The 22,436-nt window shown below is 39.3% G+C and overlaps 1 protein-coding gene and 1 long non-coding RNA gene across 29 annotated transcripts in view; one reads left to right on the plus strand and one right to left on the minus strand.

Moving 5' to 3' along the window:
• ATRNL1 (attractin like 1) overlaps positions 1-22,436 on the plus strand; it is a 1,032,651-nt gene that overhangs the window by 291,682 nt on the left and 718,533 nt on the right. For all 28 annotated transcript variants that reach the window (XM_039547653.1, XM_039547651.1, XM_039547655.1 and 25 more), the window contains 3 exons: positions 4,800-4,884; positions 9,138-9,346; positions 18,699-18,817. In XM_039547653.1, the coding sequence (XP_039403587.1) occupies positions 4,800-4,884; positions 9,138-9,346; positions 18,699-18,817 (413 nt within the window). The remainder of the gene's footprint in view (positions 1-4,799; positions 4,885-9,137; positions 9,347-18,698; positions 18,818-22,436) is intronic.
• LOC120409487 lies at positions 9,133-21,200 on the minus strand. The gene is made up of 3 exons (XR_005601315.1): positions 21,116-21,200; positions 11,025-11,115; positions 9,133-9,264 (listed from the first exon to the last, which is right to left on the minus strand). It is a non-coding gene; the product is annotated as an uncharacterized LOC120409487 (long non-coding RNA).

A 22,436-nucleotide genomic window follows, 5' to 3' on the forward strand; every position in this document is an offset into this window, starting at 1 on the left:
CCCTAGATTTTAATAAATTTAAAATTTGAACTGGATATAGTGGCTCAGATTCTCAGGTGGTATAAATTGGAACAGCTCAATTGACTTTGTCAGTCTTGAAGTTAATGGAACTCTGCCTATTTACATCAACTGAGAATTTGGCCCACTATTTAAATGATTGATTATTAAAAACTGGGCAGAAAGTGTAAGTCACTTTCTTATCTTATCGGGGAAGGAATCTGCAATACAGAGCTGGGGTGACATAATTCTCTTTCTAGTCCTATACACAGAGTCTCCATTCCAACCAGTCTATAGCACATCTGAGCTGATTGTAATATTTTAAGCCTAGTCTGTAGTTGAATGTTGTCTTAGTACAACTTTAATCAGTTAGGTGTGTGACTTTTTTTTTTAAATCAATATAATTGTACTGGCACTGTGGGTGCAGATATAAAGGTGGTATACTGTTACAGGTTATTCTTCTTCCCTTACAGGAAAAAGCTATACTGGTATAAGCACCTTTATACTGCATCTGCAAGGGGGAGAGAGGGTATCTATGATGCTTTAACTACACTGGTACAGTTAAAGCAGTACAACTTTCTAGTGTAAATAATGCCTTTATACAGGTATATGGGAAAGAAAGCCTTCCCTACAGTTTCATAATTTAAGGCATTAGCAGTGTTTTGCTAGTCACCTTCTACTCTAAACAAATGGTGAATGAAGATCCCTTATCTCCTTAATACCATTTTCTTTGAGAGGAATAGGCCTCAATTATATACGATATGATATGAGTTTACATGCTGAGACAATGGGAAATGTAACCATATTACTAAATCTTCCTGAGAACTATATTATTTACCCAATGCAATAGCTATAGATGGCACTTTACAGACAGGAGTAATAATTGCTCCCTATCACAAGGAGCTTACAATTGAAATTAGATTTAATACAGAAAGGAGAATGAAGAAGGGTTAACAGTATTGAAAAGTCCTGATATGCTTATTACTTGCTCATCTTTTTTATGGTTCTTAGAATTTTTGTACTAATTTATTATATTAAATCATAGGGCTAGTGTCTGAAAAGAGAGCAGGGAAAGATAATTATAGTTTTCAGTAAGTCTAAACATTCAGGCACTTTGCAATAAGCAAGACAAAATTTAAACAGCAACAAATTATATTTTGTACTAAGCATATTGTCACTTGGCAACTCCTGCATTTCACGTGAACTAATCTGTATTTCCAAGAGAAACCCTGATCAGGAATTTAAAGCTCAGCAAAAGTATTTTTCTAGCACAGTGCTCTCTTCAATGTTCAGTAGTTATTGAGAAGGCTAGAAGAGATAAGAGGAAAGGCTATTTTTAACATTTTTCCCCCCTTTACTCTACTGAAAAGACCTGCCAGTTTGACAAATAACATCAGCAAGCTAGGAATTATTATATCTCCAGTCTGCAAAAGTTTCTTATCTTAAAACCAGCTTTTAATAATGGTTGTATGGTTTTCCTTCTATGTTAAATCTCACCTTTTTGTTTAAAAAAATATACATACAAAAATCATTCTGATTTTTTTTCTAGATCAGATGAAAATATAGTGTTATGTGGTTTTAATTTTAAATGTTTTTCTTCTGTCACCAAATACATATATCTTCCCATGTAGTCAAACAAACCACTTCTGCTAACATGCACTGAATTGTAGCTGAACTTGAATTTACAGTATAACTGAAAGATAGTGCTGGGAGAGTATAAGGATAAAATATGCCTTGTTTAGTTTAAATGAGAAAGTGTTTCTGAAATAGAAATTGAATTAATAATTGTTCATCACTTTTATTTTCCAATAAATAATATAAGTCTCTGTCTGAAGCTCTTGTGTAATTTAAATTACATAACTGCATTCAATACTGCTGTTCCACAGGGATATGGGATATACACATCTTTGTGTTTAATATCATCCTCACCTTGCTCTGACACTTGTGATCAAAAGTGATACATTGCTGGCCTAGTGTTAGAACTGGAAGTTCTTCAAGTAATGTTCCTGGGGGTGCTCTACTTCAGGTGCACATGTGCCCCTGGTATCTTCAATTGGAGATTTTTGGCAACAGTGCCCGTTCAGTCCTCACATGCTCCCTAGCTATCCTTTGTGCCCTGTATGGAGGATACACGGGCTGTGATGGATGAACTGCCCTCAGTTTCATCTCAACCGCCTTGGCCTGAGATGGAGCATCTAGCAATGCTGCTTATTTAACTAGTTATCCCATTCATACTTCATAGTTAGGCTTGGAAGAATGAGATTTTTATTGGTAAAAGTCAGTAAATGTCAATTTTGCCATACACACACAAGCTGACGGGGAAAAAAAATTCCATCTATTATAATTGAAATTTACAGAAACACAAAGTAAGAAAAATGCAACTTGAGAACTAGAGTTTCATTTAAGGATAGGTACTTTTTATATTTTGATATGTGATGTTGACAGTTTGTGTTAGCAGTCATTTAGCAGTTTTTGAATCTCAGTATGTACTGTAATTAAATAATTGTCTGACTTCCTCATAATTTTCCACAATCAAAAATTTAAATTAATAAAATTGAACATCATTCTTAAAAATAAGGGCGGGGGGAATAGCTCAGTGGTTTGAGCATTGACCTGCTAAACCCAGGGTTGTGAGTTCCATTCTTGAGGGGGTCATTTAGGGATCTGGGGCAAAAATCTGTCTGGGGATTGGTTCTGCTTTGAGCAGAGGGTTGGACTAGATGACCTCCTGAGGTCCCTTCCAACCCTGTTATTCTATGATTCTATCTATCAAAATTATAAAATAAATACATAAATAAAAATTGAATTCTGCTACATCTTCTGCAAAGAGTAGCTCCAAATCTCCTTAGCAAGAAGCTTAACCTAAGAGGCTCTACCATGACCTTGCACCCCACGAGGCTTCAAGCAGTCTTGGTACTGAAGAACCCTCTACGTCCAAACACTCAACTATATCTGAACCCCGTGATACTCAGCATTCAATACCAAAGCATGCCTTGGTATCATCTAAACACAGTAGAGGTGCAAGGAACTCCGACTGCAACCTTCACTTCTTCTTTGAGGACGGTCTCTTGGGGTGAGCCACTTTAGGAGACCCTAAGCAAGCTGGCTTGGAAAAAGGCAGTAAAGGGAGACCCTACAGTCTCTGCCTCGGTACCACTGGAGCAGCTCAAACATGTGGCACCTGGCTGCTTGGCAACGCTACAGACTATGGCACCTCCTTCTGCCTCTGCAACACATCAGTACCACTGACAAACCTTCTTATCAAAGCTGTTGGTATTGCAACAATTTCTCTACCACAAAAATCTTCTGGTCTCCTCGGCACCAGAATCTCCACTATTTGGTATCGGCCTCACTCCAGCACGTTTGATACTGAGCCATCTTCCTACACTGCCCAGATCAGCTTTATTTAGTGATGAAGACAATGAGGATTAAGGGTAAATCTACTCATCCCGTCACTCCTAGCCTTTCCTTGCAGCTACTAGACCAGGTCCACCAGAACACCGTGAATATCACCCAGGATCTGAAACTCAAGGCTGGTACAGGAACCAAAGGAGGATGCCACCATCCATACCATTTCCACCACAGTAGCCTTACTGGGACCCACAGGCAGTATACTGCCAACAGTACCCTAAGCCTCCAAGTCCACCCAGGGTGAGGTCGAGGCATTCTCCTTCACCCTCTGTATCTGGACCCTCTGAACCTCTGGAAGAGGCAGTTGAGGAATTAGAGGAGACTTCAGACTAGGAACTATTCTGTGATTATCAAGAACCATTATACCAAATTAGCTATACCCATCCTATTTCCCCCTATAAAATGGGTTTGCAACAGCTCTTGCACATCCTATCTTGATAATTTTACATTAAAAATACAAAGCATCTCTACAACATTATAGTTTGCATTGCAAATCTAATTTGTATGTGTATTCAAAGGCAACCTTAATTAGCAAACAAACCTAATTCCCTGAAAAGCTGTAAAAGTGCTTTGAAGTAGGTCAGCCTGGCCCATTGTTAAATAGTTAGCTACCTATGTGCTTTTCACCCTCCAATGTTTGATAATATAATATTTCTCTCTAATGATAGCCCTTGTGCATGCTCATATTACTGAATAGGCATTTTTGCTAGTTTGAATTACTTGGTTTATATTTTAAAATCTCACAATTACTCACCTATGGCTATTCTGTGTTTAAAAAAATAAAACACCTGATTTATAGCAAGGTATTAGTGACATAAGTATGCTGTCCTGAGGTTAGGTGTGGGGAAAGAGTGTAAGAAATTTCATATCTGTTAGTGTGTTTGAAAGAATAAAGCAGACTACATTGCAGCAATATATTGCTTTTATATTATTTCTCAACAATACCTTTGGCTTTAAAGTTAAGGACAATGTACTATACTCTTTTTAAAAAAATAGTCTGTCTAGATAACCAAGCTAAAGTTGATATTGCAAAGACTTGAAGATTATATTTAAGTGACTTTTGCTTTTGAGTTTTTTATATTTTACTCTGACATTTGAAAAATTAGTTATCACTAAGGTAAAATGATTTTAATGACATTTAAATATGTTTGTATCCTATAAGTATTTAAATATCTTAGAACAGAAAGAATATTTTTTTTCAAGTGGGTATCATATACTAGCATTACTAATCAAGGCATTTGAAAAAGACATGTTTCAAATTGTTACTTTCCTCTAAAAATAGCCCATATATGGCTTTGATTTAATCTTGGTATTTACATATATCATATATTTTGTGAAAGTCTCTTGAAACTTTATTACAGGAAATGGTATGCTTTCCTTTTGTCTTTTAGCTTGTGATGAATGGAAAATTTTACCAAAACCTAATCTGCATCGAGATTTGAACAGATTTGGACACACTGCAGTTGTCAGTAATGGGTAAATGAAGCATGTTTTAAATGTCTCTGACCATTTTTGCAGGAAGAAAAAAAATCTATGATGACAGTTACATTTACATTAAGTGCAATTCCATGATGTGTACAGTTGATGTTATTTATTAACATGAATAGTAGCCCTCAAGAACAACGTTACATATCCTGGTCATCAGTACATCAAATCATTTATTTGGGGTAGTTGTGAAACATGTTGATTTAGAGAATCTTTACATAAATCCGAGGGTAGAACATTTGTCTGGCTCTGCCAGGACAGGGGGCACTGGATGTGATTTTTGATTATGCTGCAACTTTATTCTTAAATATCTGGGAGTACCTGGCAGATAATTGTACAGTGCAGGTAATACCATATATATTTCCATATACTCAGGGGGCTGCTGTCAGCCCTCCCCCTTTTCAATCCTGGTCCCATCCATTCTGCTTCTGCAACCCCCCCCCACCACCTTTTGTGAGCATTAAGTGGGCTATAAAGGGTAGGGGATTGACTCCCCACCATACCAGTTGCAGGAGCCCCAAATCCCCTGTTACTGCTCATTTAAAGGATGCCATGTTTAAATCCTTTACCAATGAATTTTATCTGATCACCATATAACCATTTTATGTGGAGTACATGTACAGGCCCAACCCCCATTTCCTAGTCCAGCAGATCCCTAACCCACTGTGAAAGGTGAAATACCCACCTTGCCTCAGCCTTTCTGAGAGAAAATTCCTTCCCAGCCCCCCTGAGAAAAGGGGCAACTAGCATAATGGCCGCAGTAGATAAAGATCCATGGGTGGGGAGGGTAGGTGTTGCTAGCCTGGTCTGCATTAGAGGTCTTTCTTGGAACTGCCTTGGGTATAAATAACCTCCCACGCACTTCCAGTCAGCTGGAAGGGGGCAGTGTCTCCTTCCCCAACTGACCTCATCCAGCTGTGTTTCTTCCTACATCTTTACCTGGAACTGGTAATCCTTTCGGGGAGAGAGGGGTGCATAAAGGGGCAACAACCCTCTTCCTTCCTTGCTGGATCTTTGCAGTTAAAGGGGGCAATTCACTTTCACCATACAGCTGAACAAAGGTCCCCAATGCTTAATGAGTGGCAAGGATGTTTAGTGATTTACAGTGTGTTTGAAATCCAACACCAAGTATAATAATCACTTGGATATAATGTATAAATTCATTTTCTAAATTCAGTAACACACTGTAGGTGATTTAGTGTAAAAAATCATAAACTTCTAGGAGAAATTTACTTATTGTGTGAAAAAGTAAGCGTTACATGATTCCCATGCAGTGATAATCATTAAAGTCAGTATGTACCAACGGTTACCAGCTCCAGGCTACATTATTTTTTCAGCCCACAGCAAACCCTTTGTAAAGGTTGCTGTCCACAGAGGAAACCCAACATGGCTACTTTGGCAGGGAATGGGAGGTCAATACTGTGGGCCCCAGAGCTGGCATGGACACACATGTCCTCTGTGCAAGTGGCTTTAGCTTTTGGCAGATCATTTGAGGTTTGCAGGACTTGATGGCCAAATTCCTTGCTTCATCCAGTGATGGTGGGGCAAACATTATCCCTCTGAAGGAAGAGTTTAATAGTAGACTTAGCTAGGAGGACCTCAAAGAACATTTTTTCATTGGCCCTCTCTCATGGGTTTCACACATATCCTAACATGTGGCATCTGTTGATACCATAAATGATCACTTTTAAATGCCAACAATTGTATGTTGCCTTTTTTACATGATTTATCATTTTCCAATCTGAATGTGTAAATAATTAAACACATCGATAATTGGAGTATATAAGTTACTTTACATATGAATATTATATTACTTTAAAAATAATGCAATAATATGTAATATTTATTAAAATAGTTCCTTGAGATAAATAACACAGCAAATTTTCAATGATCAGCAGACACAGCATTTGAGATTCACTAATGAAATATGTGTAGGTTGTTTCATTAGCAGAAAAGAATTGCTCATAATGAAAGTGTATCTATTGCTAGTTTCTCACAAATATGATAAGTGAAATTTAAAGGATTCAGATTCTTATCTAAACTATATCTGAAGCTTTAAAATTTGGCTGCTAACAATGAATTAAAATTGCAGTAAAATACCCAGTTGTTCTTCAGATCTTACTATATTACTATAGCTCTTTTTAACATAAACTATACTGCTTTGGAGGTACCTCAGAGCCCATTGATACCTGTATCACTACCAAACAAGAGGTCCACTTGGGAGTATATGATGCTAGAGAGATCTAGATTAATTCTTCAGATCTTCTTAATTTTAAATGAGAAGGGGGAAGAACTATGGCCTCAAATCCAGAAATTTACTGCTAGCTAAGAGATATGTCCATGACTGCTAGCTGGTGTTACTTGTCCTTGGAATCTTCTGTCTCAAAGAGAAATGCTCTTTGGTCCCAATCTCTTACTGCAGACCATCTAGTTCAGCGGTTGGCAACCTATGGCACGCGAGCCGATTTTTAATGGCATTCTGCTGCCTGCCGGAGTCCTGGCAGGTAGCTGTGTGCCATTAAAAATCCTGCCCATCCCGTCCCATCCCGCTCTTCTCCGCCCTCCGCTCTCCACCTCCTCCCTCCCCCAATGGGGGGCAGGGGGCAGAAGCTTGGTCCTGCCAGCTCCCCTGCCTCTTCGCATAGTGTGCTGGGTTCCTGCCCCTCCTCCGCCTCTCTGTCCCTCCCTCTCTGCCGGCCAATCAGCTGATGGCTCTTGCGAGGGAGGGGGTTGGGAAGGAGCAGAGTCAGCTTGCTCGCTGCTCCCGGCAGAGGCAGAGAAGAAGCAGGGGCAGGGCCTTGGGGAAGCGGGTGGTAGAATAGGGGCATATCCCCTCCAGATGCCTGCCCTGACCCCCCCCACACACACCCCAGGCCCGTGCCCTGAGCCCTGTACCCCCCTCATACACACCCAGCCCTCTGCTTGACTCCTTCACCCCCCCACGACCCCAGCCCTGACTCTGGCACCCCCACACATACCCAGCTGGCCACCCTGATACCTGCACACCCCTCACATGTCCCCAGCTCTCTGCCCTGACTCTTGCACCCCCCAACATACCCAGCACCCCCACACCCCATGCACCCCCCACATCCTGACTCTTGCATCCCCCACATCCCCACCCCCACCCGGAGCACCAAATGGGAGCTCCTGCACACTCCCCCACACCCACCCACCCATTCCCATCTGCACCCCTCACACCAAATGGGAGCTGCCCAGGTAAGTGCCCATACTCAAATCTCCTGCCCCAGCCCTGAGCCCCCTCCCTCATTCTAGCTCCTGGCCAGACCCTTCACCCCCAGCCCTGTTCTCAGTGCACTCCCACCCTCAGCTCAGTGGAGAGAGAGGAAGAGAATGGGCCAGAACCAGGGAGAAGGTAGGTATCCACTGTAGGTGGGCAGGGCTGGGACCCCAGACCGGCAGCGGGCTGAGTGGGTCTGGCATCTGGGATCATGGCTGGCAGGAGCCAGCGGATGGAACCCCTGACCGGCAGTGGGCTGAGCGGCTCAGCCCACTGCTGGTCTGGGGTCCCGGCCACTGGCCCCGCATAGCCCGCTGCCAGTCTGGGGTTCTGGCTGCCAGACTCTTGCCAGATGGTGTCCTGGCCGCAGGCCCCGCTCAGCCCACTGCCGGCCTTGGCAACAGAACCCCAGATCAGCAGCGGACTGAGCAGGCCGGCAGCATAAGATCAACATTTTAATTTAATTTTAAATGAAGCTTCTTAAACATTTTGAAAACCTTGTTTATTTTACAATACAACACTAGTTTAGTTACATAGACTTATAGAGAGACCTTCTAAAAAAAACATGCATTACCGGCACGCGGAACCTTAAATTAAAGTGAATAAATGAAGACTCAGCACACCGCTTCCGAAAGGTTCTGATCTATTTCCTACAGTATGTGTTCGCATTACCTCACACCAAAAAAGAATACTGTTCCCTGCACAGTCCTTTTTCCTTCTTCCCACTCATTTTCTATGTACTGCTCTATATTTTTCTAATACATATAGTTTGGCTGAGTTTAGACATATTTTAAGCTTCATCTTGGAGCAAATGTTTGGAAAAAAAAAAAACCCCACATGAACTTTGAGGTTTTTAAGGGAAACACTGACACAGTCTTAATTTGACTGTTGTGAAGAATACAGCCATAATATATGTAAAGGTGGCTAAAAAAGCAAGAGGGTATAGCTTTAATAATGCTTTATTTATAAAAACAATTATTTTATATTCCCTTTCTTTTGTCATTAGGTCCATGTACATATTTGGGGGTTTTTCAAGTGTTCTGTTGAATGATATCCTTGTGTACAAGCCTCCAGACTGTGAAGCATTCAGACAAGAAGAACTGTGTAAAAATGCTGGTCCAGGGATAAGATGTCTGTGGAAGAAAAACCATTGTGAATCCTGGGAATCTGGACATGCTCACAACGTCCTTGAAGCAAAGTGTACCAGAAAAACAGGTAAGTGTTTTTTTTATCTTTTCTGCACTTCATTGAATTATAATTTTGCATAATGTCAAGTGTAGCAATGCTTCCATGACTGTATAAAGAAATTTTCTTATATTTAACATCCGTTGTTTAACCTACGGTGCTTCAGGATTGACAGCTATCACCCTCTCTTTAGTTTATAGTAAGGGAAAACTCTTTAGAAATTAAATGTAATGGTGAATAATAGGATATATTTTAGTTTCCTCACAGTTCCTTCCTTTTACTGGAAAGATTTTATAATTAAGGTGTCAGAATGGAAAGAAATAGAAATAAAATATTTTACATCTTCTAAGTGTTCCAAGAAGGGATATGGAACAAGGGATATGGAACAACTTCTGTATGAGGAGAGACTAATAAGACTGGGACTTTTCAGCTTGGAAAAGAGATGACTAAGGGAGGATATGGTAGCGGTTCTATAAAATCATAAAGTGTTGTTTACTCGTTCTCATAACACAAGGACTAGGGGGTCACCAAATGAAATTAATAGGCAGCAGATTTAAAACAAACAAAAGGAAGTATTTCTTCACACTGCGCACAGTGAACCTGTGGAACTCTTTGCCAGAGGATGTTGTGAAGGCAAAGACTATAACAGGGTTTAAAAAATAACTAGATAAATTCATGGAGGATAGTTAGCCAGGATGGTGTCCATAGCCTCTGTTTGCCAGAAGCTGGGAATGAGCAATGGGGAATGGATCACCTGTTCTGTTCATTTCCTCTGGGGCACCTGGCATTAGCCACTGTTGGAAGACAGGATAGTGGGCTTGATGGACCTTTGGTCTGACACAGTATGGCCGTTCTTATACATTGTTTTGGAGGTCATTAAGTTTTAAGAAATATTATCATCAAATTGACCCATCTGCTTTTCTTTTGACATCAGAAATGCCAGTGCTGGTCTGCAGGTGTTTTTATAATGTTAGCGGTTAATAATTTTATAAACATTATATAGCTATTATATATAGCTTTCCAAACAAAACTATGACATGTTCTCAATCTCTAAAGAGAGTCAGGTCTATATAAGATAGTAAAACACTAGCGAAGATGTGGTTCAAGAGCTGTAGAGGGGGAGGGGGATCACTGATGAAAAGAAAGGAAGCATTGCTTGAAACAGTGGGTTTTAAAGAGGAATTTGAGGACAGAGAAAGAAGGTGCTTATTGGATGAGGACAGGAACAGTGCTCCAGATATAGGAGGCATCACAGATAGAGGGAAGATAGGTGAAAAGCAGAAAAACTAGACTGAGTGCGAGTGGAGAGTAAGGAAAATGAGAACAGTTGGAGGTGGCAGCAGGATTATGAGTGGACCAGTAGATGAGGAAAAGAGCTTGAATTTGAGCTGTGCAGGCTTTTTAGGCAAGCCTGGAGGGACCCACCTTTGCTGCTCCTTACTAGGGCAGGGTATAGCAGAGCTTCCATCAGAGGGTCACAAAGGGCCAGCTACACCCCTTCAGAATCATATATTGTATAAATTAGTTGCAGTTCACATCTACTATTCATAAATCTTACTGTCTAGCATGTTTTATATCCTGCACCTGTCCTGTGTAAAACACTCTAAAGTGGCGCTTACAAAATATAATGGTGATTGAATAACACTCTACATTAATAATGAGTTGAAATGGACCATCTTGCTTATGCTCTGGTGAAAGTTTGTCTGACCTTTGGAGCGATATATTAGTGAGGATTACGGTTAGCCCATCCTTGTAGTGCCAGGTTTGTAGAACCATAAGTAGAGTGATAAATTACAGATCTGTAAATGAAAGAGAAAGTACTCAAACCATAACTGGTAGGAATAAATAAAAGGACCTAAATTCTTCTGTTAGTTACACTGAAGTAGATCCAAAATAACTCCATTTACATCAGTAGAGTTAATCTGAATTTACACTGATAAAAATGAGAAGAGAATTTGACCCAGGGTGCTCAAATATAGTCAGAGAAGTGACTTCCCTCTTTCTCCACCTTTCCCTGCTTTGTGGTGTTTAAAAAAAAAATTACCCAAATTATTCTGAGCCATGGAAACCATTATAGCAGCCAGAGCACAGGTTCCCAAATTGACAATTAACAATATAGTCATGTCTGTACACGCAAATAGCGGATAGAGGAAGTGTCATTTGCTCAGACAGTTCACAGGTCTAACTGGAGAATTGGGTAAGGGATTATAATACAGTCACAGCAGGAAGATGGTTTTTGCATTCTTTATGTTGTAGTATGTCAAAATGTGTGTTAGTTTCTATCTTATGATTTTCTGTTTGGCATCATGATAACTGTACAGCAAGTTATCTTTATCAATTGCTATTGTACACCATTCCTAAAATTTGCAAGCTAAATTGCTGTTGTAAGTGCTTTTTTGTCGTTTATATGAACACAGTTATACAGTACAACTCCACATATCTGATACTCATTCTGTGTATCTTTCTGAGAGAATAATATAAAACAGTTCACTCAAAATGTGGCTGTGCAACACATGTATAAGCTCCATAATATTAAACAGCTGAACTGCTTTAAATGTTTGTTTTACCATCATACTTTCTGCAAATTTGCTGTGCCTCTAATATAAACCTAGTTTACTTTTCAGTCAATTTTCTCCTAAACTGTCTCCCATCAGGATGTAAAGTTGCAAACATATTATGATTTGATGATTGCTCGAAACAAATGCTGCGTAGCATAGAAAGATGTCGACCACACAAAATTGCTTCTGAAGAATTTTTCTTGTCTTTTTCTTATTTTTCTGTAAACCATTTCATAAGGAATCTAAAAGACTTTGCCCCTCCCACTCTTTTCTCCCCTCCAAATCTTGAAAATTTCTAACTTCAAAAGCAACAAAAAAAATAGGTTGATCATCCTAAAAAGCCAAATCATGTCTTCTCATTCATATAGATATACAAATAAATCATGAAAAGGCAGTGGAAACATTAGGGAGGGGGAATGAGGTTTGATTCCTCGTATCGTGGGCAAGGGGAATGGCATTCTAATCCTGGACAAGTCCTGTAGACCTTCAGGCATTTGTGAAGATCCAAGATATGCATAATGTGGCTCAATGCCTCCTCACCACTATGGTCGTCGTCTTCAGCATTTAGCCGAATGGTCAGCTGTAGCAATCATTTGCAATTTTGTCTGTTCCTGTGTAGCTGCAAGGGCTTGACAGGCCAAAAGTCCAACATCAAAACAGACTTAATGCACCCATGTAATGGGGGTCTGCCGCTGGGCTACCTCCATCCCTTGGTTAGTGGAATTTTATCTCATATATTACAAGCCACTCGAAGAATGGTTTTTACCAGAACATCTTGGGGCATTCCGACATGTCCGAAAAGCGTAAGCTGCAGATAAAAGCCCCAGTAGTCTGTAGACCAGAGCAACCGTAAACCTCTCCATTATGAATGAAGTTGTTCCACTTTATGTCCAATATACAATGTTGGCATTTTGTGTGGAAAAACCTCCAGCTTTGCCCAGTCTGAGAGGCATAGTGTCCATGTTTCGCAACCATACAGCAGTACAGAGAGGATACACTTTGAATAGATCATGAACTTGGTTGTCATGCTGAGATTATGTTGATTCCATATTCTATAGAGGGACTTTAGAACCCAAATAGCGAAAGCTGGAGACTGCTTCAACAGTTTCATTATTCAAAGAGATTGGTGTTGCAGATGTACCTGATCCTAGGTTTTGCAGCTTTGTCTTTTGACCATGAAACATGAAGGCTGACCTTGGCTGACTTCTCCTCCATTTTCTGGAGTGCTTCACAAAACGAGTCGGGGCCCTGTACTAGAAAAACAACATCAGCAGCATAGTTAAGATCTGAGAGAGAGATCTCAGCCCTTGGATAAAGTAGGATAGAGTCTTGAAATAATTTGAAATTCTCCTTCAAGTGATTGTTCACATATAGATTCCACTGTAGGTGCATATGTGTATAAGAGCACAGTGCACTTGAGTTCAAGACTTTTGCCAGTAGTACCAATGGGTAGTGTATGCACCCCCGCTATCCTTATGCAGAGCTGAGGGTATAAAATGGGCCTGGTTACTGTCTCCCTTTCAGTTCCTTCTGACTGCTCATGTGAGAGTTGGAGTTCCCTGTTGTTCTTGAACTTTGGTTTTCTTTACTGGCCAGCTTTTAAAAATACTGTACATAGTTTTCATAGCTGTAGTTCAGTTAGGTAGTTCACTCTTTGTTCTCTGGATGTTTTGAATCATGGAGAGATCCCTAGGATTTAAGCAGTGTGCCACTTGCAGGTCTGTAATACCTGTGATAAATAGTCAAGCTTGTTTCCCTGATGTGTTTGGGAGAGGGACATGTTAGGGACAAATATCCCATATGTACCTCTTTCCCAGCAAGAACAAAGAAGTCCAGAGAATTCTGCCTCAAGTTTCCTCTTCTTGAGAAGGTGATGTGTTCTTTAGAACCTGACCCTGATCATGAGAGGAGAGTGAGTTCTTCTAGGTAAGATCCCATAGGAATCAAGTTTAAGGTGAAAAACAGTTAAGAGACAGTTGGCAGTTTTTCAAAGCAACATTATTAAGGGCACAAGAATAAATCCATCCTACTGCGTAGGAACTAAAGGAAGTATGTTAGGAAACTACCCCAACTTAGCCTTCCATGATCATGATCATCTTCCATGATCTGAAATTCATAAAAAGAAATGTTAAAAAGTGGAAACTAGGTCAAATTACAAAGCATGAATATAAACCAACACTAGTGTGTTGGGACAAAATTAGAAAGTCCAAAGCACAAAAGGAAATTAAACTAGCTAGAGATATAAAGGGCAACAAGAAAACGTTCTACAAATACAGTAGAACCTCAGAGTTATGAACACCTCAGAAATGGAGGTTGTTCGTAACTCTGAAATGTTCGCAACTCTGAACAAAACATTATGGCTGTTCTTTCAAAAGTTTACTACTGAACATTGACTTAATACAGTTTGAAACTTTACTGTGCAGAAGAAAAATGCTGCTTTCCCTTTTTTTTAGTAGTTTACGTTTAACTCTGAAACAGTACTTGCTTTTACAATATTTGCTTTTTTTTTTTTGTCTCCACAATCAGACAGCAGCATACTTCCGGTTCCAAATGAGGTGTGTGGATGACTGGTCAGTTTGTAATTTTGGTGTTTGTAACTCTGAGGTTCTACTGTACATTAGAAGCAAGAGGAAGACCAAGGACAGGGTAGGCCCACTGCTCAATGAGTGGGTAAAGGCAATAACAGAAAATGTGGAAATGGCAGAAGTGCTGAGTGAGTTTTTTGTTTTCAGACCATTTCTCCAGTTTGTCCAGATCATTTTGAATTTGAATTCTATCCTCCAAAGCACTTGCAACTCCTCCCAGCTTGGTATCATCTGAAAACTTTATAAATGTACTCTCTATACCATTATCTAAATCATTGATGAAGATAGTGAACAGAACCAGACCCAGAACTGATCCCTGCAGGACCCCAGTCGTTATGCCCTTCCAGCATGACACTGAATCACTGATAACTACTCTCTGGGAACAATTTTCCAACCGGTTTTGCACCCACCTTATAGTAGCTCCATCTGGGTTGCATTTTCCTAGTTTGTTTATGAGAAGGTCATGCAAGACGGTATCAAAAAATTGATTAAAGTCAAGATATACCATGTCTACTGCTTCCCCTCTTTCCACAAGGCTTGTTATCCTGTCAAAGAAAGCTTTCAGGTTGGTTTGATACAATTTGTTCTTGACAAATCCATGTTGACTGTTACTTGACCTTATTATCTTCTAGATGTTTGCAAATTCATTGCTTAATTATTTGCTCCAAATTCATTGCTTAATTATTTGCTCCATTATCTTTCTGGGTAGAGAAGTGAAGCTGACTGGTCTGTAATTCCCTGGGTTGTCCTTATTTCCCTTTTTATAGATTGGCACTATATTTGCCCTTTTCCAGTCTTCGGGAATCTCTCCCGTCTTCCATGACTTTTCAAAGATAATAGCTAATGGCTCAGATATCTCCTGAGTCATCTCCTTGAATATTCTAGGATGCATTGCATCAGACCCTGGTGACTTGAAGACATCTAACTTGTCTAACAAAACCAGCTTCAACTTTAGCATTACTGTCTATGCAACAGCATGCATTGCTGTCTGTTGTCTCCCCTGCCACCCACCAGAGCAGCTCCTCTGTTTCTTGAAGAGAGCTGCAACTCCTCTTGTTCAAATTTGGAGCATGACCTATTCATCTTGCAAGGTCTTCTAGATTACCTTCAAGGTCACGTTCCACAGACACGGCTCTAACCCATGGTATGGAACAGGAAAGCTTGTAAGCCAGCTTAGTATCCATCACTGCGTGCAGTGCAGAGATTGAACTACCCACCCTTGCCTTACTGGGCACTCTGGATTGCTCTCAGTGTTTCTAGATCCCCATCTGCAGTGAAGTTGGGAAGAAAGTCAGCATCTCTAGCCTCTATTGCTGTCAGGGAAGACCCCCTTCTGGCCCATCAGCCACCCCCATTGTTGAGACCAACTGAAGAAGAGAAACTCAGGAATGAAACTACAGAACTACTTCCCTACATTTCTTCATCTTCCTCTGAGACCATAACAGCAGAGTTCTCTCCTCCTCAAGACTTTAAGCTCTTTCAGGATCTTATTATGATGGTGGCCATATCCCTATGGGTGCAAGCAGAAGTTGTGCAGGGTAATCTGCATGAATTTTTAGACATTCTGAAGGCTCCAGCACCTGACAACAACATTTGGAAAGATCATTAAGTGGTCCGCTGAGACCCTCATTAATTTTCAGGTGGTCCTCGGGGGGGGGGGGGGGGAGTTTGAGAACCACTGACTTATTGTATTTCAGCCTCTGGTAGTCATTTCAGCTAATAAATCCTGTATGGAAGGAAAGCCTGTACCATTGCAAGTCTTCAACTGAGGGTATAAAATTACCAGGCTTTGCCTTCCAAATACAATTTTATTAATTGGTCATCAATAGCGAAATTTGCAGACAAATTGTTTGAAGACTACAAGAGACCGTTCATGGCAATAAGACCTGAAAGATGTCTCAGAGCCTGCACTTCTCTTCAAGAAGCCATTGATGCACCAGACACTGCTTTGCGTTCCATGGCTACAACTATTTCGATCAAAGACCTTTTGTTTGAAGGTTCTAAGCTGTTTTCCCTCCAAAAAAATCCTTATGATACCATGTGCATGTTAAAAAATTCTTGAGCAACTCTGCTCTCTGAGAGTTTACACTCTAATGATGAAATGGAAACAGTTTAAACTCAATCTCATTATATGTTCTCATTTTATCAGCCAAGAGCCCAGGATGTCTCTAGAAGGAGATCTAAGCCTCTTCGCCATACGTGTTTAGCTTCATCGATTGCAGGTCCATGTCACCAGCTACTAAGCAATCGTTTTGACGTTTTCATTGAGGACAACACACCCACAACCCATTTCACAAGGGATCTGAACTTGGTCTTGTCATACTTAATGGATCATCCTTTTGAACCTTTGGCAACATCATCTTTGCTGCTTCTGTCAGTTTTTGGTAGCAATTATTTCTGCTAGGAGTGTGTCTGAACTTCAAGTACTTCTAGCTGACCTATGTTTCACAGTCTTTCACAAAGAAAAGGTCTCTCTTGGGTCACACCTTGAGTTTATGCCCAAGATATTTTCTGCATTCCACCTCAATCAAACCATGCCTCTTCCAATGTTTTTTTCTGAAGCCTCACTCCAACTCAGAGGAAAGCTTTATACCTTGGAAGTCCAAATGGCTGTATCCTGTTATCTAGACTTCATTTTTAGGTCATCTCCTAGACTTCATGTAGCCTATACTGAGGGGATTAAAGGGCAACCTGGAACAGCTCAGCATATATCCCACTAGATTTCTGACTATATTAAAGTTCGGTTATGATTTAGCTAAGGTAAAACCAAAACAGAGATTGGTTAATGTTTTTGTAAAACAGATTATATTGCAGTATGTTTTACATACATTTTGATCTTCATGTAAATCTCATACACACTTTTTTAGTATGGTAAATGCCATGCTCACTGCTAAGTATAAACATTTTTTAAAAGTAATGTGTGATTAGTCTGCTAATTATGGCAGTGCAGAAATATCCAAAATGCCACATACTTGCTACTTCATTGCCAGAAAACCCCAAAAAACAAACCAACGAGCCCTCAAAATAACAACTCCAGTTGGTTTCCCACAAGAGAATGTTGGGTATAGAAATATCAACACTATCTATTATTGTAACACGGCAAGTGAAATAGTTAAGATGAGTAAAATAAAAACAATATATTGGAAAACAAACTATTCTTCAAATATATTTTGTATTGAAAATCTAGTAAAATGTACATTACACATGCTTATTTTCCTTAAAAATATGTAGTGTTTATCTTTGTACCATATTCCAAATGGTTGTTTTAAAACCATGGTAATTTACTACAGTCGAACCCCAGAGTTACAAACCCCAGCGTTATGAACTGACCGGTGAACCACACACCTCATTTGGAACCCGAAGTATACAATCAGGCAGCAGCAGAGACCAAATAAATAAATAAATAAAAATAAAAAGCAGCAGCAACAGCAAATATAGTACAGTACTGTGTTAAATGTAAACTACTAAAAAAAAGGAAAAGTTAAAAAAAAAAAAAAGATTTGACAAGGTAAGGAAACTGTTCCTGTACTTGTTTCATTTAAATTAAGATGGGTAAAAGCAGCGTTTTTCTTCTGCATTGTAAAGTTTCAAAACTGTATTAAGTCAATGTTCAGTTGTAAACTTTTGAAAGAGCTATCATAACATTTTGTTACAAACATTTCAGAGTTACGAACAACCTCCACTCCTAAGTTGTTCATAACTCTGAGGTTCTACTGTATACAGTATTGAAAGTTTATGAAATTAATTAAGAGTTAGAATTGATTCTTGTCAGTTACAGAATGATCCTGTTAGGTTTTGTTTTTACTTGTTTTACTGCTGTCATCTTGCATAATGACCTACTATTTTTGTAAAGAGGTCAAGCCTAAAAGTATACTTCACTCACTTTGTTAAATTAATGAACAAGGGATAGAATAAAAGGCTATTAACATGTTTATTTGATCCATGTTCTGTTCTAGCATCAGTCTATAGGTTACAAATCAAGGACTGTTTGTTTCTTTGACAGGTCAGGGTCTTATGAAACTTCAACTAATGTGTTTAAAGAACAGGTGTTTTAAAGGGGGTAAATAACATTAACCTAATATGGTTGATTTCCTATTAAGTAAATTGCATCTTAGATTGTTTGCAATGAAAAAATGCCAGATATTGTCCCAAGCAGCTGTTAAAAATGTGTGAATTAAGAAATGTGACGCACTCTCTCTTTCATCTTGCCATTTGTTTTGTCTCTCATTTGTACTACAGCTGCTGCAGATGACAGATGTTACAGATATGCAGACTGTGCCAGTTGTACCGCCAATACAAATGGTTGCCAGTGGTGTGATGACAAGAAGTGCATTTCAGCGAACAGTAACTGCAGTATGGTGAGTATTTGAGTCTATGGATATATAGTTAACATTGTTTCTCTATAAACATTTGTTTACCATTTAACAGCATTGAATAAAATGTTATATTATACATCAGATATTTGAAAATATGGAAAAACCACTTCTTCATACATGATAAAGAGACTTAATGCAAAGGAAAAACATCTGAAAATTTAAACTTTCTGTTACCTTATTTTTGACTGTTCCCCATCCTTCAACTAAGGAACTTTCTAAGTTATCCTACACCCTACCAGATAATTTAAGTTCTTAGTCTGCTAGCATATAAAAAAGTGAACATATGGCAGCATTGGCTGGGATTTTTAAAGGAATCTATGGGAGATAGGCATCCAAGGACAGGGTAGGCCCATTACTCTCAAATGAGTGGGGAAAGACAATAACAGAAAATGTGGAAATGGCAGAAGTGCTAAGTGACTTTTTTGTTTGTTTTCACCAAAAAGTTTAGCAAAGATTGGACATCTAACATAGGATTAAAATTCAAAATGATTTGGACAAACTGGAGAGATGTTCTGGAGTAAATAGGATGTAATTCAGTAAGGACAAATGCAGAGTACTCTACTTAGAAAGGAATAATCTGCTGCACACATACAAAATGGGAAATGACTGCCCAAGAAGGAGTACTGTGGAAAAGTATCTGGGAGTCATAGTGGATCACAACCTAAATATGAGTCAACACTGTTGCCAAAAAAGCAAACATCATTCTGGGATGTCTTAGCAGGGGTGTTGTAAACAAGACAGAAGAAGTAATAATTCCACTCTACTCCACACTGATTGGGCCTCAATAGGAGTATTGTGTCCAGTTCTGGGTGCCACATTTCAGGAAAGATGTGGACAAATTGGAGAAAGTCTAGAGAGAAGCAACAAAAATTATTAAAGGTCTAGAAAATATGACCTATGAGGGAAGATTGGGGGGAAAAAAGGAGGGGTTGTTTAGTTTGGAGAAGAGAAGACTGAGAGGGCACATGGTAACAGTTTTCAAGTACATAAAAAGGTTGTTACAAGGAAGAGGGAGAAAAATGGTTTTCTTTAACCTCTGAGGGCTGGACAAGAAGCAATGGGTTTAAATTGCAGTGAGGGCGGTTTATGTAGACATTACGAGAAACTTCTGTCAGGGTAGTTAAGCATTGGAACAAATTGCCTAGGGAGGTTGTGGAATGTCCATCTTTGGAGATTAAGTGCAAGTTAGACAAACACCTACTAGGGATGGTCTAGATAATGCATTGGCCTGCCATTAGTGCAGGGGACTGGATTAGATGACCTCTCGAGGTCCCTTCCAGTCCTACAATTCTATGCTCCAACTCCTCTTGAAATTCAAGAGGAGTTAGGTGCCTAAGTCCCCAGGCTTCACTGAAATCTCAACAGTTATTGTCAGATCAACAGCATCATCCATGAGGCTTAGTACTCATTACTTATTCTTTACAATGGAAACCCTACACAATCATGTTACAAGACAATGTAACATGGAGCTGTTTACAAAACTGAGAAGTTTTGACAGTTCCCACTAGAATAATGACTCAGAAAATAATAGTAATAATATTTAGAACTTTCATAGTGCTTTCAATGGATCGCAAAGTGTTTTTCAAAGGTGGTAAGTATGATTACTACCATTTTACAGATGGGGAAACTGAGGCAATGAAGTTATATGAATTGCCTATGGTCATGTAGTGAGTCAGTGACAATTCTTGGAACAGAACTCATGTCTCCTGATTCTCAGTCTGGTGCCCTAACTGAATCTATTAATCTATCTAATTTCTTACACGGCACCCATATGAAGTATCAGATGTACTGCAAGGTTACCGCTAAAACAGATGTAAAATTCCATAAACTCACCATACTGTAGCATTTTACTGACCATCAAAGAATTAGCCCATAGGAATAAAGAGCAATAGTGTTTGAAATTGCAACATATTGCGGAATCTACAATATATAGGGATCACCCTCACCACCATTTCGGGAAGGTTACTGATAAACATGTTGATGAATATTAATATCTAATATAAATTTACAATGGTCTCCTGAGTGCTGTTATTTTCATGAGCTCTTATTTCTTATGCATCTTTCCTTGTTTGACTGCACATTTCCTGTAAAATAGAAATACTGAAACGGGGGGGGGGGGGGAAGAAAACATTGACTCTTACTGTGTTTTGAATTTCACTGCAGTTTAAGCCTCCATCTACCTGTTACTTCACTACACAAACACCAGTGACAACAAAATGCAAGCTAGGTTATCAGTAAAATTTGAGCAGGTTTTAAATGTGTGAATTATGATTGACTTACTCACGGTATCAGTGTCATACAGCAGGACTTGGACGATATGCCAAGCACTTAAATGCACAGCAGAACTCAGAGGACGTTTGTTTAGTTTCCCTGAGATAAATTCACTTGCAATCTCGATAAAAGATTTTTCCTTAAAAACAAAACCAAAAATTACAAAAGCTCTCTTGGATGTTTAAAAGAATTGCTGTGAAAGAACATAGGAAAGCCTGTTGGATTTCACAAGGATAGTTCTTAAAGATCTGAAGCCTATGAGAAATGGAGACGGGGGCGGGAATAAAGCAAAAATATGTAGATTTGTTTAAGGCTTGCATGAAAAGATGATGATGATGATGATTTGTACTTTTCATCTTTAGATTTCAAAGCACTTTACAAAAGTGGGTAGCATACCCGTATTCTGTAAATTGGGAGACTAAGGCACCAAGATGTTGAGTTTCCCAAGGTCACACAGCAACTTAGTGGCAGAACTGTGAATTAAAGCTAAACTTCCACAATGCTAGCTTGGCGTTTTAGCAAGTAGGCAGTGCTACCTCCAGTGGTAGCCAATAGTAACTTTCAGGTAATTTATCTGGCACTACCTGAGCTCACAAAGGCCCTCTCCATTGGTACTGTGTAACTGTTTGGCAAGGTAGAGCTAAATCTTTTCTGGATCTTACTCTGTACTGTACAAGCCATTATGAGTTCCTGTTTCAAGGTCAGAGTTTCAATTTTTTTTTCCTCTGAGGCACAATGTAGCGTAAGAAATTGACTGTACCAATTCATACCATCTAAAACCCAGGTCAGTTTGTTGTCAATAAAGCAGAATTTTATTGAAAAGAGAGAAAATCACAATATAAAAAGTAAATATTGCGCAATTTTAGGCTTCTGTTGCTAAAATATAGATATTGGGATGATAAACTGGAGTTTCAAATACTGATCCTACTGGGTTTTGTGGCTCAGAGATTGTTCAGTGTCACAGAAAAGCAGTTTCACAAACCCTAGGGTGGACTTTTTGTTAGCAAACTTCACTTCTTGTTTATTGAAAATATGTTTTTGTTTCTCTCCATTGCTCACCTTCACCATATATCTAAGTACTCCATATATTTTAGGATCAGAATGAGTTTATAAAAAAAAAATCAATCTTGCTTTGAGATACAACTAACTGACCCAAATAGTTGGTCAAGAAAAACAAATACTAGAAAGTACCAAACCGTCCATTTGTAAATAAGAAGTCTTACGGAATTGGTTGTATCAGCCATTTTAGAGTAATCACTGAATTGTTTCTACACAAGAAAATATGAGTAAGTATTGAGACTTAGGAAGAAATGAAGATTTTTTTTCATTT

The sequence above is a fragment of the Mauremys reevesii genome, linkage group 7, assembly GCF_016161935.1.
Source record: "Mauremys reevesii isolate NIE-2019 linkage group 7, ASM1616193v1, whole genome shotgun sequence".
NCBI lineage: Eukaryota > Metazoa > Chordata > Testudines > Geoemydidae > Mauremys > Mauremys reevesii.